This window comes from Acinonyx jubatus, chromosome D1 (assembly GCF_027475565.1).
Source record: "Acinonyx jubatus isolate Ajub_Pintada_27869175 chromosome D1, VMU_Ajub_asm_v1.0, whole genome shotgun sequence".
In the NCBI taxonomy this organism is placed as follows: domain Eukaryota; kingdom Metazoa; phylum Chordata; class Mammalia; order Carnivora; family Felidae; genus Acinonyx; species Acinonyx jubatus.
The window spans coordinates 49,379,130-49,397,494 of NC_069390.1; the positions used below are offsets into that span (position 1 = coordinate 49,379,130).

General features: G+C 38.5%; 1 protein-coding gene across 10 annotated transcripts in view; it reads left to right on the top strand.

Annotated features, from left to right (window-relative positions):
• The window catches only part of STK33 (serine/threonine kinase 33), a 166,795-nt gene extending 150,521 nt beyond the window's left edge, over positions 1 to 16,274 (top strand). For 6 of the 10 annotated variants that reach the window (XM_027073211.2, XM_027073214.2, XM_053203502.1 and 3 more), the window contains one exon: positions 15,437 to 16,274. In XM_027073211.2, coding sequence (XP_026929012.2) covers positions 15,437 to 15,649 — 213 coding nt within the window. In that variant the 3' untranslated portion in view covers positions 15,650 to 16,274. Of the gene's footprint in view, positions 1 to 11,178; positions 11,293 to 13,159; positions 14,536 to 15,436 lie in introns of those variants that run through there. The other 4 variants (XM_053203507.1, XM_053203505.1, XM_027073212.2 and 1 more) reach the window with 4 other exon arrangements.
• The last annotated feature ends 2,091 nt before the right edge of the window (positions 16,275 to 18,365 follow it).

Consider the following 18,365-nt stretch of genomic DNA (forward strand, 5'->3'; position numbering starts at 1 on the left):
AAAATATTTCCCATGGGGAAAATTGTTTGTTAAAATTAGATTATATAAACAATTTGATGTGATAATATAAATAATTTATACTTAGAAAATTAAGGACATTCTTTTTCCATTAAAATTTTTGAAATTTGGCTTTAAGTGGAAATCTGCCAACAGTTCCTGCTTTCCACTGTATCATTGTTCTCTCTTCTGGAAAATCTCACAAATCCATTTAGAGCTCTGATTTTGTATTTTTTATAAACCAAGGTAATCATTATTTTTAGCTAAGTGGCAGAGCTCTTGGAAAACTAACAGAGAAAGTGAGGATTTGTTATAAACAAAATAAAAAACACTCGAACTAAGCACCTTCTTCTTTCACTGAATAACCATCCCTTAGTTCCAAACACCCAGGTCATCGTGGACAAATATAGTCCACATCTCTTCATTGTTCATGTCTGGACTAAGGTAGGTATTCCTCTGTGCTTTTTCAAACTTGTCTTCAAATATGGCATTTGGCCTTGTCCTTTTTGTTTTTCTTTCTACTTCCAATTTTTCGTCTAATTTGGGTAATTGTGTCTTCGAGGATAAAAATGTTCTCTTGTGTGTATCTTGTGTTTTATAGGCTGAGTACATCTAGGTAATGTTTTATGTTTTTAGTAACCCTCTAAATTCCCTACAGTGGGGGCACCTGGGTGGCTCAGTAGGTTAAGCATCTGACTCCTGATTTCAGCTCAGGTCATGATCTTGTGGTTCATGAGTTTGAGCCCCATGTCGGGCTCTGTGCTGGCAGTGAGGAGCCTGCTTGGAATTCCTCCTGTCTCTCCCTCTCTCTCTGCCCCTCCCCCATGTTCTGTCTCTCTCTCTCTCTTTCTCAAAATAAATAAACTTAAAAAAAAAAAGATCCACTGAGGAATTTTAAAGAATAATAAGTTCCCTACAGTGGGTTCTTTTTTTTTTTAATGTATATTTATTTATTTTGAGAGAGAGAACACAAGAACATGAGCAGAGAGGGGCAGAGAGAGAGAGAGAGAGAGAGAGAGAGAGAGAATTCCAAGCAGGCTCCACGCTGTCAGCCCAGAACCTGCCACTGGGCTCAAACTCACGAACCATAAGATCATGACCTGAGCTGAATCAAGAGTCCAACGCTTAACCGACTGAGCCACCCAGATGCCCCTACAGTGGGTGCTTAAATCTATTTTATCAGAGATACCCAAGACTTTAGTTCCTACAATAACATTTACTCATCTTCAAATGAGATGGTTGGCAGACCATTGCTCATTGCAGGAGTATGCCTTTGAACATTATGTCCTTAGTGATTTCAGATGCATACTACGGTACTTTCATTATTTATTAATCTCAGAAAAAAAGTGGGAAATGAATATCTGTAATTAAAATGCACTTCCCTCTAACTATGGAGGGAAGGACCAAAAATTCTGGAGTGATACAAGTATATCTGCATTACAGAATTCTTGCTTCATAAAAGAGAAACTTCTTAGTTGTTCAATTACTCATTTAACAGTCTTGAATGTACTTGTTTAATGAAAATGGAAGATTTTTCTAATTGTTTTCTCTTGTGATTAGTTTTGTTGACTGAAAACATGGCCTTTACAGTGTCACAGGAGATGGTACGTGTAGCAGATACTTTAGTCTAGAAAGTAGAAATTCAAGGTTGCTTAGAAACTTTGCAGTTATTTTGAGCAATGAAATGTATTCATGTAGCAGTTCTTCAAAGACAAGAAATGTTTGAATTTAAATAACATGGAAATGAAACAGTTGAACTACGGTATGTTGATATATTTCTACGGGAAAGAGTCAGGTTTTCTTGGTATTTTAGTTGAGGAGGATAAAGATTTTCTTTTCTTGACAAATTAAACCTTAGCTCTATGAGCCCATGTGACTCATGTGCAGATTTGGTGGTGCTTCCACAACTTTGGCACACTTTTGTAGTCCAATATTGAAACGTCACAGTCTGGCACACACTTAAAATACAATGGCTAAAAACACAATCTCTGGATGTAGGCTGCATGCATTCAAATCTGGCTTCACCACTTACAAGCTTTACGACCTTGGGAAAATCTCTAGGCCTCTGTTTCCTTATCTATAAAATGGAAATAATGATGGTATCAACCAAGGATTAAATGGAATAATGCATGTGACACTCTTGACATAGTAAGCACTCATTAATGTTAGCTTTTATTATTTGATTATTATATCGCTAAAGAACTTGCGTAGAATATTACTAAAATTGCACATTTTTTCTTGTCAGCTTCAAGTCTCTTTTGGGTATAGGTATTTCAATAAACTAACGAACAAACCAAGAAATATCATTTTCAAAAATGATAAGGTGATGCTTCCAATCTCATTTGCCCTCTGAGTTTTGTGAGGTCCCTAGATCCCTACTGTGGTAGCTTAGGTTATTTTTTCCAATTATTTAGGCCCTCTCTGTAAGGGATTTGTACATTCACATCTTTTGCCATGTGACATTTCAGTTCTCCCCACTAGAGTAGATGAAGGATATTTTCTCATCCCTCTAATGTTGGTTTTAACTGTATGACTTACTTTGGCTGATGGAATGTTAAGAGGTATGCTTTAAGTAGAGACCTTAAAAGTGTTTGCCTGATTTAGCTTGCTCTCTTGTATTTCTGCTACCTGACATGAGAAGAACATGCCTGCAGGGAGCCACCATTCCTGGAACTATGATTTGTGAAGCAGATCTGAACCTAATACAAAGCCTGAAGTCTACTTGAGTCTACCATGGCTACCCCCTACAGCTAACTGAGAGAAAGCAGTGTTAGTTGTTATAAGATACTGAGACTTTTATAGTCATTAGTTATGTAATTGTCCCGAAAACAGTTAACATAGCAGACTTAAAATGCTATCCTTGAAAAGGACTGCTTACAAGGTTGGCCCTTGGCTGGCTTCTGGGAACTTGGATTTGGTTGCTACCATTAACTGATAAGAATGATTCATTCTGGGACACCTGGGTGGCTCAGTCAGTTAAGCATCTAACTTCAGCTCAGGTCACGATCTCATGGTTTGTGGGTTCGAGCCCCACATCTGGCTTTGTGCTGATGGTGAGGAGCCTGCTTTGGATTCTCTGTCTTGCTGTCTCTCTGCCCCTCCCCCACTCACACTCTTTCTCTCCCTCTGTCAAAAATAAATAATAAATAAATATTTAAAAAATGATTTATTCTATTTAAACTCTGTACAAATGATACGGTTTATGCTGGAACCTGCTTTCCTTCTGGGAGTCTGGGATTTTGGTAGGTGCTAGGCAGAGACTGCCTTCATGACTACTTCCCAATAAAAAGCCAGGGTGCCATTTCTCAGACGTTGCCTGGTTGGCAACATTTGATATGTGTTGTCACAGCTCGTTGCTGGAGTAATTACATGCATTCTGTGTAACTCCTGAGTGAGGGCTTTTAGAAGCTTGAGCCTGGTTTCTACTGAACTTCACCTCAAGTACCTTTTACCTTTGCTAATTGTGCTTTGTAATAAATTGTAGCATGAGTACACCTATATTCTGAGTCCTGTGAGTCCTCCTAGTGAATCATGGAAGCTAGAGGTGATTTAGGGGACCTCCCAAATGCTACTGTCCTCCCAAAGACAGTAGCATAACTGCAGCAATAGATGATTAATACAGGTGCAAATAACTGTGGTAACATGAATCTTGACATGTTGTTCTTTGATCCAAAGCTGTTTACAATGCCAATTGCCAATTTGGATTCATAGGCTTCCATAAACAATAAGGCTTTTGTCCCTGCTACTCCGATTAAGTTTCACCACAAGCTTAGCCAGATTTCCACAGCTGAAGGAATGTATTATTGAATCCTTACAAATCATTTCTATCCTGTCCCAAGCCTGGCTTTTGCTCAGCTCCCCTTAGGGACTGTAGCTGTTAGGATACCCACTGGGTTGGATTTTAACAAATATTGCTCTAATTCAAAATATATTGTAGGGATGCCTGGGTGGCTCAGTTGGTTAAGCATCCGACTTCAGCTCAGGTCATGATCTTGTGGTTCGTGAGTTTGAGCCCCACGTCGGGCTCTGTGCTTACAGCTCAGAGCCTGGAGCCTACTCCAGATTCTGTGTCTCCCTCCCTCTCTATCCCTCCCCTGCTCGTGGTATGTCTCTCTCTGTCTCAAAAATAAATAAACACTTTTTTAAAAATTAAAAAAAAATTGGCTGAGAGGAGATCCGACATGTCAGAAAAATAAAGGACCTGAAGTTCCCTTGTCCCTCAAACACAGCAGTCTAGATGCCGGAGTACTTTGAATTCCAAGAGTCTGGGCTACAGAGTGACAGAGATGGTTCCTGGGGCCTACAAGGACAACCTGGCAGCCCACAGGGCTACTTCAATGAACAAATCAAAGCACACCTGGTAGAGGGTCCAAAACATCACTACGAGTAGGGACATAAAGCAACCAGGGTCACAACAACAGAGAGCAAGTAACACACTCCAAAAAAAAAAAAAAAACAAAAAAAACAAAAAAAACCACCTCTTGAAGGTCCAGGCCCTAGACAGTGTATGACCCCTCTTTAATACAGTAGTGCTCACAGGTTCAGGACACATAACAAGCTTTTAAAACATGTGAGGGACAGAAGACTGGCCAAAATGACAGAACAGAAGAATTCTCCTCGAAAGAAATTCCTGGAAAAAATGACAGCTAAATAATTGATCAAAACAGATATAAACAATATAGCTGATCAAGAATTTATAATAGTGGTCATAAGATTAATCGCTGGGCTTTAAAATTTTTTTTTAATTCAAAATATATTAATTTGGGTCCATTCATCTCTTATCCTGCCTTTAGGCTAATATTGTCACATGTATTATAGGTACATAATTATAAACCCCACGAAACAATGTTTTAATTTTGCTTTAAATAGTCATAAATATTTCCAGGAAATTTTGTCTTTTATATGTACCCAGGTATTTTACCATTTCTGTTATTCTTTCATTTCTGAAAATCCAGTTTTCCATCTGGTATCGTTTCCCTACAGCTTGATTCAGTCTCTATTTCTCTGTTAAACCTACCTGGTGAATATTTAATTTTAGATGTTAAATTCTAAAATTTCCATTTGATTCTTTTTTGTTATTTCTATTTTTCTTCAGAGACCTTTTTTCCTCAAAGAATATTTTCCTTTACATCATTGGTAATTGTTGTAATAACTGCTTTAAAATCCTTGTTTGCTAATATCAACATCTGGGTCACCTCAGGGTTTGTCTCTATTGATTATTATTTCTGTTGAGTAGTTCTGGACTGTATCCTAGAGATTAGAAGTGTTACGTTGTGCTGACTCTGGATTCAACTGCGTTCCTCCAAAAAGTGTTGATGTTTCTGTTTTAGCAGGCAATTAGTTGGTTGGGTACAAATTGCAAATTTTCTCTTAGCCAGCAGTTCAAACCTTAGGTCAGTTCATTTCTCTTTAGCTGGGAAGAATTTAAGATGCCCCTTCTCTGGCTCTCTCCTTTCAGGGATTCCCTCATTACTTTCTTATGTCTGTGGTTGCTTTGAATTCTGTCCTCTAATTCTTTAGACTAGGGAGAGAAAATTGTAAAAGCATCCAGGGTTAGGAGGGTGGGGCTGGGGAACATGTTGGCATCAAAGGAACAGCATTTGATGCATCAACAGAAATAATGGAAGCCAGAAGACAATGGAGTGATGTCATTAAAGTGTTAAGTGGAAACAGAAATAAATCTTAAAAAACTGCCAATTTGGAATTCTATAGTGATAATTTTCTTCAAAAATATGGGGGAGGGGAAGGAAAAGAAAAAGAAAAAGAAAAGAGATTAGGGAGGGAGGGAGCCAAAACATAAGAGACTCTTAAAAACTGAGAACAAACTGAGGGTTGATGGGGGGTGGGAGGGAGGACAGGGTGGGTGATGGGTATTGAGGAGGGCACCTGTTGGGATGAGCACTGGGTGCTGTATGGAAACCATTTTGACAATAAATTTCATATTTAAAAAAAATAAAGATAAAATAAAAGATGTTTTCAAGTATGAAAAAGATGGAAGAATTTGTTACCAGCATATCTTACCATAAGAAATGCTCAAAGAAAATTCTCAAGATAAAAGAATCCCAGATAGAAATATTGATTGCAAAAAAGTATGAAGGGCATCAGCAAGAGTAAATATGTGAGTAAATATAAAATCATATTGATGGTTTAAAGCAATAGCAATAACAATGAATCTAAACTTTCATCTCAATAAGCTAGAAAAAGAACAACAAATTAAGCACTCTCCCTACAAGAGGATATTGTGAATGACTTAGTGCCAACAAATTGGAAAATTTATATGAAATGTTCAGATTTATTTAAAAAACATCAAAGTAGATATACAAAACAGAAAATATGAATAGTTCTATATTTACTTTAAAAATTGAATCCATAATTAAGAAGTTGTCAGTAAAGAAAATTCCAATCTCAAATGATTTCACTGGTTAATTCTTCTGAATATTTACAGAAGAGAAAGCTTGTTACACAAACTCTTAAAATATTTTCCAACTCATTTATAAAGCAAGTATAACTTAAATACCAAAACATGACAGGGATATTATAAGCAAAGATCATTGTTGGCCAATATCTCTCACAAATACAGACATAAAAATCCCAAACTAATATTAGCAAACAATCCTGAAATATATTAAAAAGATGACACATCATGGTCAAGTATACAGTATATTCCTGGGATTCCTTTGGATTAACATCCAAAATCAACAAATATAATTCGCCATATGGCCAACTAATCTGACAAAGCAGGAAAGAAGAGTATCCAGTGGAAAAAAAGACAGTCTGTTTAGCAAATGGTGCTGTGAGAACTGGACAGCAACATGCAGAAGAATGAAACTGGACCACTTTCTTACACCATACACAAAAATAATATCAAAATGGATAAAAGACCTAAAAGTGAGACAGGAAACCATCAAAACCCTAGAGGAGAAAATAGGCAAAAACCTCTTTGACCTTGGTCACAGCAACTTCTTATTCGACATGTTTCCAAGGCAAGGGAAACAAAAGTAAAATGAACTATTGGGATGTCATCAAGGTAAAAAGCTTCTGCACTGCAATGGAAACAATCCAGAAAACTAAAAGGCAACCAGCAGAATGGGAGAAGATATTTGCAAATGACATATTGGATAAAGGGTTAGTATCCAAATTCTATAAGTAATTTACTAAACACCTGAAAACCAAATAATCCAGTGAAGAAAAGGGCAGAAGACATGAATAGACACTTTTCCAAAGAAGACATCCAGATGGCCAATAGACACATGAAAGGATGCTCAGCATCACTCATCATCAGGGAAATACAAATCAAAACCACACTGAGATATCAGCTCACACTGGTCAGGGTGGCTAAAATTAACAGCCAACAGGAAACGACAGATGTTGGCAAGGATGAGAGAAATGGGAAGCCTCTTGCACTGTTGGTGGGAATGAAAACTGGTGTAGCCACTCTGGAAAACAGTGTGGAGGTTCCTCAAAAAATTAAAAATAGAATTACCCTACAACCCAGCAATAGCACTACTAGGAAATTTATCCAAAGGATTCAGGAGTGCTGATTCATAGGGGCATATGTACCCCAATATTTATAGCAGCTCTATCAACAATAGCCAAATTATGGAAAGAGCCCAAATGTCCATCAACTGATGAATGGATGAAGAAGATGTGGTTTATATATACAATGGAATACTACTTGGCAATGAAAAAGAATGAAATCTTGCCATTTGCAACAACGCAGATGGAACTGGAGAGCATTATGTGAAATAAGTCAGTCAGAGGGAGACAGATGTCATATGTGGAATTTAAGAAACTTAACAGAAGACCATGGAGGAAGGGAAGGGGAAAAAATAGGTGTAAACAGAGGGGGAGGGAAACCATAAGAGACCCTTAAATACAGAGAACAAACTGAGGGTTGATGGAAGGGCAGGGGAGAAGGGAAAATGGGTGATGGGCATTGAGGAGGGCACTTGTTGGGATGAGCACTGGGTGTTGTATGTAAGCGATGAATTACGGGAATCTGCTCCTGAAGCCAAGAGCACACTGTATACACTATATGTTAGCTGTGTATACACTGTGTGTTAGCTAACTTGACAATAATTTATATTAAAAAAATAGGTAAAGGAGAAAAGCCACATGATTATCTCAGTAATTTTGAAAAAAATAATTTGATGAAATTCAACACTTAAACATGAGAAAAACCCTCAGTAGACTAGGAACAGATGGGAATTTCTTTCACATATTAAGGGATTTTTATATTAAAACAAAACCCTCTGTATCGAATATCATTCTTCATGGTGACATATTGAACACTTTCCAACTGAAGGTAGGAGAAAGGCAAAGATGACCCTTTCTACTTCTCTTTAATATTGTACTAGAGATCTTAGCCAATGCAACAAGGCACATAAAAGAAAATTATATGGGTTGGAAAAGAAGAATAAAACTGTCTTTATTTTGGCTGTGGAAAAAAAAATCCCATGGGATCTACAAAAAGTGAGTTAAACAGTTTTCAAGATGCAAAATCTATATACAAAAATAGTCTTTTTATATACTAGCAATGAATAATTAGAAAGCAAAACTTAAAATGCCATTTTAAATATCATAAAACATAAAATACTTAGTCTTAACTCTAACAGTATATGTGTACAATATTTATTCTAAATCCCACAACACATTGAAATTGACGAAAATGGAAATATTTGGAGAGAAAGACTATGTTTATGGATTGGAAGTTTGATACTGTTAAGATGTCAATTCTCCCCAAAGTGATTTATTACTTGAAAGCAATCCCAATTAAAATCTAAGACTTCGCTTTTCTGTTAGAAATTGACAAGATGATTCTAAAATTTGTTTGGAAATACATTAAGACCTAGAATAGCCAAAATAACACAAAAAAACGAAGTTGGAGAACTTATGTAACCTGATTTCAACACTTACTATATAGTTATAGTAATCAGTCCAATGTGGTATTGATGTAAGAATAGACAAATACATCATGGAAACAAAATAGAGTCTAAAAATAGGCCCACCCTTAGGTAGTCCATTGATTTTTGACAGATTTCTAAGCCATTCAGTAGGGGAAAAGATTTTTTTTTTCAGTAAACAGTACTGAGCTAATATGATACTTATATGAGGGAAAATGAACTTTGACCTCCAGCTCACACTATACACAAAAATTAGTTTGAAATGGATAGTAGACCTAAATCTAAAAGCTAAACTATAAAGCTCCTAAGAGAAACATAGGAGAATATCTTCTAACCTGAGAGTAGTCAAAGATTTCGTAGAACATCAGGAAGCATCTTTAAAAGTCAGATCAAATGGACTTCTTCAAAGTAAGTGCATTTGCTCATCTAAAGCATATGAAGAAAAAGAATAGGCAAGCCACAGACAGGGAGAAAATATTTGCAATAAATATATCTAACGAAGGACTTGTATCCAAAATATTGAGATAGTTCTTACAACTCAATAAGGCAACTCAATTTTTAAAATATGCACAAGATTTGAACAGATATTTCAGATAGGAAAATACACTAATAGTCAATAAGAATGTGAAAAAAATGTGCAACATCACTAGTTATCAGGAAAATGCAAATGATAACAGGAAAAGCCACAACATATATCACTATATCCTTTCTAGAATTGCCAAAATCTAAAAAATCCAGGCCATTTAGCAAATACTGGAGCAGTTGGAATTTTCCTACATTGCTTTGTGGAGTGCAAAATGATGGAGTTTCTTTGGAAACCAGTTGGGCAGTTACTTATAAAGTTAAGCATTTACTTACCATTTACCCAGAAATCCCAAGTATAAGTTCAGAAAAGGATTTGTAGAATATATTTATAGCAGCTTTATGTATAAAGAGCCTCAAACTGGAAACAGTCCAAATATCCAGTAATAGAAGAATGGATAAACAAATTGTGGTATGTCCATAAAATATGGAATACTACTTGGTAATACAAAGGAGTGAACCACTAATACATGGATGAATCTCGAAAACACATGTTGCAATACCATGAGCATCTATAATTATCTCAATAAAAATTTCTTTTTCTTAAATCTCAGTAAAAATTTCAATTAAAAAAGCATGTTAAGGAAAAGGAGTCAGACACAAGAGTACATACTGTATGTTGTTTCATTCATATGAGGTTTTAGAAAAGTAATTATGTTGAACTATATCAGAACACCTGTAGCCTCAGGATGGGAGGGAATTGAGTGGGATGTGGACCCAGGGCAATTTGTAGGGAATTGTTTTATTTCTTGATTGAGTGTTGGTTATACAGGTCTATGCATTGTCAAAAGTCATCAATCTGTACACTTGAGATTTGTACATTCTACTGTATGTAAATTATACTTCAACTAAAAAAGAAAAGAGAAATTTATATCTCCCTGATTTGCAAGTTAGATTTTATTTTCATTAACTCCATAGAAGGCCCGCTATTTATGTAGATAGCCTTATAGAAGAAATCTATGTATTTGGAAGTTAATTACTCTTCTTCCCTTTGGTTTTTCTTTCCCTTCCTTCTTCTTTCTGAAAAGCACAGGAATGTGAGAGAAAGTGGGTGACCATTGCAAGCAAACTGGAGCTGAAAACTTGTATCAGAATGTTCTGTCACTTGGACCTTGTGCAGGCCTATAATTTGAATGTGTGACTCTAGAAATGGTTGCTATGGCGATAAACCACTTTACTTAAATAGCATGTATTTTACTCAAAATTCAGAGAAATGGTAACAGTTTCTAGTAATCATGTACTGGTATTAACTTGCAGGGATATGCCTAGAGCTTACAGGTTTTGCATCCATTATCACCAGATGAGTTCATCAGGTTAAAGTTATGCCAGTGAATAATGAAATATGTATATTTAGCCCAATTTTCTTGTTACATATCTCCCCTTGCACACATGGAGCCCCTTTCCAAGATTAATAATATGAGCTGAAGAAATCAGGCCATGGGTGCTGAATTACTAAAAGATGAAACTGGAGGGAACCTTGTAAGGTCATCTTTTCCATCATTCCGCCTCCAGTAGGACTGACTATTCTTTAACCGTCCCAGGTGGAAAGAGCCTGTCAAAGATGAGGAACAATTGAAATGCTGCTTGGGGCCGCCCCTGGTATAACCATCTTGACTACAGCACAGAGCTGAGATCTTCCCCCTTGTGTGTTCTACAGATTGTGATTATATATGTCCTCTATTCTTTATATTTTTAGACTAAAGAGCTCTCTCTCGTAAAGATACCTCCATCCATTAATCATATTAGTGACCTGTCTGTAAACCTTTCCTGGTTCCTTTATCTCTGTTCAGGCTGATTTGCAGTGTTTCAGGTATGAATTCTTCATGATTTTATGTAAGGATGAAGGATTTTTTTCTTTATTTCTAAAATGCTTTCTGATGATAGCTAGGTTTTCTTGATCACTGTGCAATGGTATGTTACCCTAGTATCTTCAGAGCACAATCTACAATGATTTGTAGATCCTTTTTGGACTGATAATGATGGCCAACAATCTCATAATGATCATTTAAACTCTTTTTCCCCTAGAACTGAATATTGAATTCCTCTCTCATCTTTCTCCCCCTCTGTATAACAGGATGGGAGCTCATCACCTTCTCTTTGCCTTTTATGACCTAGAAGATCTTAGTAGTTCCTATAGCCTTGGTAATTTCACTTTTCATTTTTCTGTCACGTTACTCACAAAAGTGTAAAATTGCATCAGTGACAGCATAGATCCCTGAGGAATCCCCTCAACTGTGAGAGAAGAAAAAGAGAAACCTAAAATTTAGATAACCTATAACCTACAAAGGAAATCCCTGAAACATTAAGATTTGTTTATATTCCTAGAGAAAAGCCTGGAAGCTGGAATTTGCCTTGGCCATTTGTGTTCAAGGAAGTGAGTGGCTTGGCTCTTGGTGAAGAAAGCTACGGCTCAGTCTAAAGGACATCATGAGAGCCGGCCTGCATCCATGTCTTGTTAGCATCAGAGCACAGTTTCAAATATCAGAGGTGGTATTTAAGAGGGGAGACTCAGAGGCTTCAGGAAAGCTCTTACAATTCTGATTCCTAAACAATGGCATTCTAAACTTAATGCAACTGCAAATTAGCAGGGAAATGGTAAAGTGTGCACATGTACACACACACACACACACACACACACACACACACACACCGTTTTACGAGGTGCACACATATACACAGAAACTTCTAAGCATTTACAATAAACATCTGTATAAAGGTGAGTAGATTTGCATTGATATTACCAAGGAGTAAAGGAACAAGTATTGAGATTTGTTTCAGTGGAACCAGTTTTGGGCCAACTTGGAGTTCAAAGAAAACATGGCTGACTATATTAGTTTTAACATGTATTAAATACCAAATTGAAAAGGAAATAAAAAAACAGGCACTTATATGTTGCCGGTAAGAATATAAGTTGGTACAGAGGCACTGGAAAGCAATATGGCGATACCTTTCAAAATTACAAATCCATAGATGTTTTGACTCAGGAGCCCTGCTTCTAAAATGTATAGCCTGTAGATATACTTACACATGTACCAAATGGCACAAGTGCAATATTATTCACAGAAGCATTATTTGTACTAGGAAAAGTTTGGAAATGACCTGAATGTCCATTATGAAGGGGCTCGCTAAATAAATATTCAAACAAGAGAATACTGCAGAGCCAAAAAGAAGAATGAGAACTCGGACGTGGAAGGATCCTCAAAATAATCATTAGTTGAAAAAAAAATCAAGGTGTGAAAGAACACTTACAGTGAGCTACCATTTGGGTGAAAACAGGGAGAAGAAAGCATGTCAATATATGGATTAGACAGAACCATATGAAATTGCCATTATTAGGCTGTTTTGACCTGCAGAAATGACTACCAATGCAATTTGGTTCCACTTAATATTTGCTTGAAGATGCATGAACTCTCTGGAAGCATACACTGTAAATTGATAATATTGGTTGTCCCTGATGTGGGGCAGAGCAGAGTCAACTAGGGGGCAGGGAGAAGATTTTTAACACTGTGACTATTAAATCATGGGGTTGTACCACCTATTTTAAAAATACATCACTAAAATTAGATATAAATAAATAAAATAATGAAATGTTGCTGAGGAATATTTTCTCATCTTGCTCTAGAATGAAACAGAAATACCATATTTCTGCACTAAAGCAACCAAACATTCTGGTTTAGTTTTCTCTTTCTTTCCCCTTTGCCAGAAAATTCTGAGGATAATCTTAAGTTACCTTATCCAAGAAGAAAACACCAGAGCCTCTAATGCGTTTGGGAAAAAGAAAAAATCATCTACATCACTACACCTGCCCACAGAGACTGTCTCTGAGTATTTCTTTCTGGTGACTGCAACTTCTGAGTCTACTTTAATGACTCAAGTCCATTAACAAATGGAACCATGAAGAAGAATGGAAGTGTTGAGCTGCATATGAATATAAATACATTAAAAAGAAAATGGCTGAATCTGTGTTCCTATTCTGTAGAAGAGTAGTTGTAGTGGACGTGTTCAAAGACATTTCCTCAACTACTTGGATGATCACTCAAAAGGTGGAAAATCAAAAGAGTGAAGGTTACACTTAGATTCACCTTTTAATAGGATTAAACTTTCATGAATTGAAATTTCCAAGATAGGTTTCCTGTCTTTGGGATCAGTGCTATTCTAAACAACGCAGCTTCTCTCCGGCCGGTTACTGGAGCATTAGGGGAGTTCACCCTCACTATATTGCTGAACATGGGAGTTTTCAGTGAGAGGATACAATCTATGTTACGGAATGCTGATGCATTTTCAGTATTTTCTATTTTGTGAAAGAATACACAGAGAAGCAATGTAGACATTTTCGTGGGTGAAACAAATCTATAGAGAAAAGGACTTTTTTACATTTCTAAATTTATACAAATTAATTTTTTTCAATGTACAAAATTACCAGCTCAAGAATTAGCAGACATGGTTAGGAAGTCCTACATGAGTGATGTTCTGAAGAGACGCATATTTAAGGCCTGTCTGCAATAAGCAAATGTCAGGTAAATGTTCTCTTTCTTTAAATACAGGTACCAAAAATCGTAAATGACCCGAAGTTCTGCTGCTGCCCTGGGAGGTCACTTATTCATTGAACAAATATATATTAAGTGCCTACTACCGGGCATAAAACATGGCCATTTGTATCACAAGGGCCTGAGTGATCAAAGAAACACCAGGTTTATTTGTACAGGGTTACATGTAGTCTTTTCAGATTCTTTGAAAATTGTTAACCTGATTACTGATCCAGATGTAGAGTAACTTTGCGTTTGCCAGAGCGTTAAACTTACGAGCCCTTCCCAGACCATTTTGTGTCTGTGAGACCTGCTGTATCTATTCTCCCCTGTCTCATCCCCCACCTTGCTTGTGTCCCCTTCTCCTAATACGTTCTCTGCTCTTTTAGAACTCGGTGCTCAGCTTCATTTCATGAGGAGTGCTCACTTCTTTTTTGTTGTCATTGCTAAGTTTATTTATTTATTTATTTAGAGTATGCAAGTGGGGGAGGGGCAGAGAGGAAGAGAGAGAGAATCCCAAGCAGGCTGTGCACTGTCAGGGCGGAGACTGATGCGGGGCTCCACATGGAGTTCAAACTCAAGAACATTAAGATCATGACCTGGGCCAAAGTCAGAAGCTTAACCGACTGAGCCTCCATGGCGCCCAGAGAAGTGATTACTTATAAAATGGGTCTAAGGTTAAAATGGACTCTGCTTCCCTCATGACAGCAGAATCAGAGACTGTTTCCTTGACAGTGGGGTGAGGTGACCTGAGAAAACACAATTGCCTATTGAGACCCCTTTTTTTTGTTTTGTGCCTTGAAGAAGTACTTTCATGGCCTCTATCTCAGTGCATTCTCATAATAAACCCATGTAGTAAACATGCAAATACGTTTTCCCCATTTACCCGTGAGGCATCGAGACTCCAAGAGGTCCGTGGACCTGCCCACGTGGTGTGACCGGGATTTGAAGCCAGGCTCCGGAGTGAGCACAGAGAATGGCGAGAGCGTGAGGAGTGGGCCATATGCAGCGACTGTCCCCAGGTCAGGAGGCGTAGCTGTGCTGTGCTGTGCCTGTCAGGTCAGCCGCACACGTGCCAGGGCCGGCCTGGAATTCTGTAAAGATGAAATGAGTGTGGTTATGTCCTGGCCAACTTCCCTATGCAAATGTTGCCAGATGTTTACTTTTGTTTTGCATGGCAGAGGATCTGAAATTGTGCCTGTAGTTTGCACTACACCAAACCCTAAACAGTTCTGTTTTCCTGAAAGTGCTAAAGGAACTTACTTGGGCATTTAATAACAGCCCTACAATGGGATTAGTTTCTATCTCCCCTCTGGAGAGTGCTCCGCCTTGCAAATCCTGGGCAACTTTGTAGTCCCTTGCTTCTTTGAATTGATAGATATTGCCTCGTGTCTGAAAAGTAATCCAGGCCTTTCCCTTTATTTCCAGTCCACTGCTTATGCAAAGAAATTTCCTGTGACCAGTAAGAAGGAAAACGCGGACAACTCGGACTCGAAGCATGCAAGTTCTGCATGTAGCAGAAACTTTCCAGCCGGACTCAAGGGAGAACCAGAGAAATCCCCCATGACATCAAGCCAAGGACCGGCAACCAAATACATTGCTAAATCCAATGCCGTGCCTAGAACCAAAAAGAAACTCTAAGGTTCCCTTCACAGGTGAATAGTACAAACACAGAGCTGCTCTTTCTAGCGCTAAAGTGAGGAGACGGGAGGGGGAAAGGACAGGACTATGTCGAGCTTTTAGTCTTTTAGCCCCGCTGAGCCCTGCCATGTGTTTGCCCCAGTTTAACCTCAGAGCTAGGGATCTTCAAGGCAGCCTAGTGTTAAGAACAGCCACCAACAGGCTTGATGGCGAGCTGTGGCTGCAGTTCACTCGAGGTTTTTGAGAGTTGTTTAGAGGAGCACGCGCCCTCAAAGCAAGGTGGTGGGCATACTTGCTCAGTTTTACTTCACATTCTTGTATTTGGGCACAATTATTTGTAGGAGAAAATGAGAGCCAAATATGGTGATGGAGGTCCCAAATAATTATGTGCACTTTGCACTAGGAGATTTTGTTAGGAAATTACTAATAAACTTGCCATAGGCATAACAGCAGAAGTGCTTCAGCCATTCACATGTGTTCTTGTGATTTTAGGTTGGTGTAGATTATTTAAGACAACTTATTTTAAATGTAGAAGAATAGGAGATTTTTGTAACTGCTTGCCATTAAGTTGCTGCTAAATTCCCAATATATTGATTGAATCAATAAAAGACAGATGTCACCCATGCACGTTAATTTTTATGTTAACGAGAGGTGGATATAAAAGGTCCTCTAAGCCCTTATGCAAATTATGAGTTTGGCCTGCTTCTGCAAAGGTAGGCACATATCTTTGGGGAAGGTCACGAAGTGGATACAGGGGAAAATACATCATTACTCTTGGTGTTACAAGTATCTCCTTTCCACCCCAGGGAAATTGTTGTGCCTTTCGAGGTCAAACTGGGTGAGTAGATGCTTTGCTTGGCCTTCCAAACAAATTCTAAGGAAACAATCTGCATTTGCTTTTACTTGTATAAAGTAATACTCTAGTTTCACTCCACCTCTTCCGATGGGATTGTCTTAGACCTCCAAAATGAGCCTGCTGAGCATGTACTTAGGTGCATATAAATCCACTCAGTGGCTAATGGTAATAGAAGTACTTCTTGTGATTAATTTGGAAGACACTGTTGTACTTATGAGTGGGTCAAAGGTAGCACTAACATGCGTTGTCCCTGGCTAGCTCTGTCAGGACCTTCTTAGTACCTACAGTGTGCTTCCCCTGAGGGAATCTGCCAGCTAAAGTGGACCTGGTTTAAATTGTCTAGACTTTATTTTAGAACTGGAGTTGGCATAGCTTCTTCAAGGTCTTTCTCCCTTACTGATTATTACTTCCAGTCCTATCAGGAGTCCAGAAACCATCTCCTGAGCTGTAAGCCTCCTCCCAGGATGTAGTGAGCCAATCTTTGAGGAGTATGTTTGCCTGCTGAGAAGCCTGGCCTCAGATTTCCCTTCCTTGGTGGTGCTCTTAAAGGCAGGGGTAATAGCAGCCTGCTGATCTCCTTGCAGAAAAGCCAGCTGAGATGGTGGCTTAGATTCTGTCCATCCCCTAAGGCTGAAAATGGAATATTCCCTGTATCTAAAATGCTCTTACTTCCATAGTGATACAGTCTTTTGTATCACATATTAGAGAATTCTGATGTTAAATTTAATATTATCCAATTTCTGTCCACATTGCTCTTCAGCCTTAAATTAGTAATTCTACTCAGTAAGCTTGACCAAAGGTCCAGAACTAAGCATTCAGTGAAAGGTGAAGTCATTTAATAGCTTTTATTGTGTTTGCACCTTTGCCCTCCCCAGCCCCACGCCAGGTTGACTGTCCTTCCCACCGTAAAAATCATTCTATCAGCTTTCATCTGTCTAGGCCTTCGTTTTATTTATGTAGAATCATTTTGATAGAAGCCGAGCTCACTCTTTCTAAGGGGAATTTTCACATTATTTGTATTTGTTATTTAGTTGTGTGTAACCCCTGGACCAGGCCAGGTCTGAGCTTTTTGCCCCAACGACTGTACCTCTTTACTATCTGGGCCTTGCTCTCTTCATTTGCTTTCATGGCTGTGGAAAAAAAGTAGCTCTTCTGTTCTAGAATGGTTTTCGGTGACCGAGAGGCCAGCTCCAAGGCACTGGTAACCATCACTCTGACACCTCGTATGCACTGCATGGAGAGATGGGCTTGCAGGACCCAGAGGGACACCGGGACAGTACAGAGCAGGCATAATTGCCAAGGCATGCACATGCTGATTACGCTCCAACTTGAATAACAGACAAGTCGAGGCAGGAGATAAAATTGATAAATGCAGGCTTGGGGCCGAGGAGAGGTTCAGCTGAGGAGAACAGAAGACGCTATCAGAAAAGGGCTTAAATCAGAAGAGAAAGAGAGATGGGTTGGGGGGAAGGGAGCAGAAAGAAGACAAAGTATAATGACTAAAGAAGACTGGATGACAACACATGTTTCTGCCAAACTTGGAACAGGAGTCAGGGGAGGGAAGCGCTGCAGAGTCCTGGCTCCAGGCCCGTCTGAGGTAAGCCTCGCCCTCCCTGGCCTGTGCCCGGGCACACCCGGATGAAGACTCAGGCTGCAGAATCGAAGACCGGGGAAACAGAGGCTGAGGGAGGATGCGATGTAGGCCACAGAACAGCCCTTACCCTCTGAGAGTAGGAATGTTCTGTGGTATTGGGAGGGGAAAGAAGAAGAAGAAAAAACCCCAAAACATTTTGTGCTTATCACTGAAATGCTTTGTTTAAATAATTCTATTTGACTCAAAATGTAAGTTCCAGGTTAGAC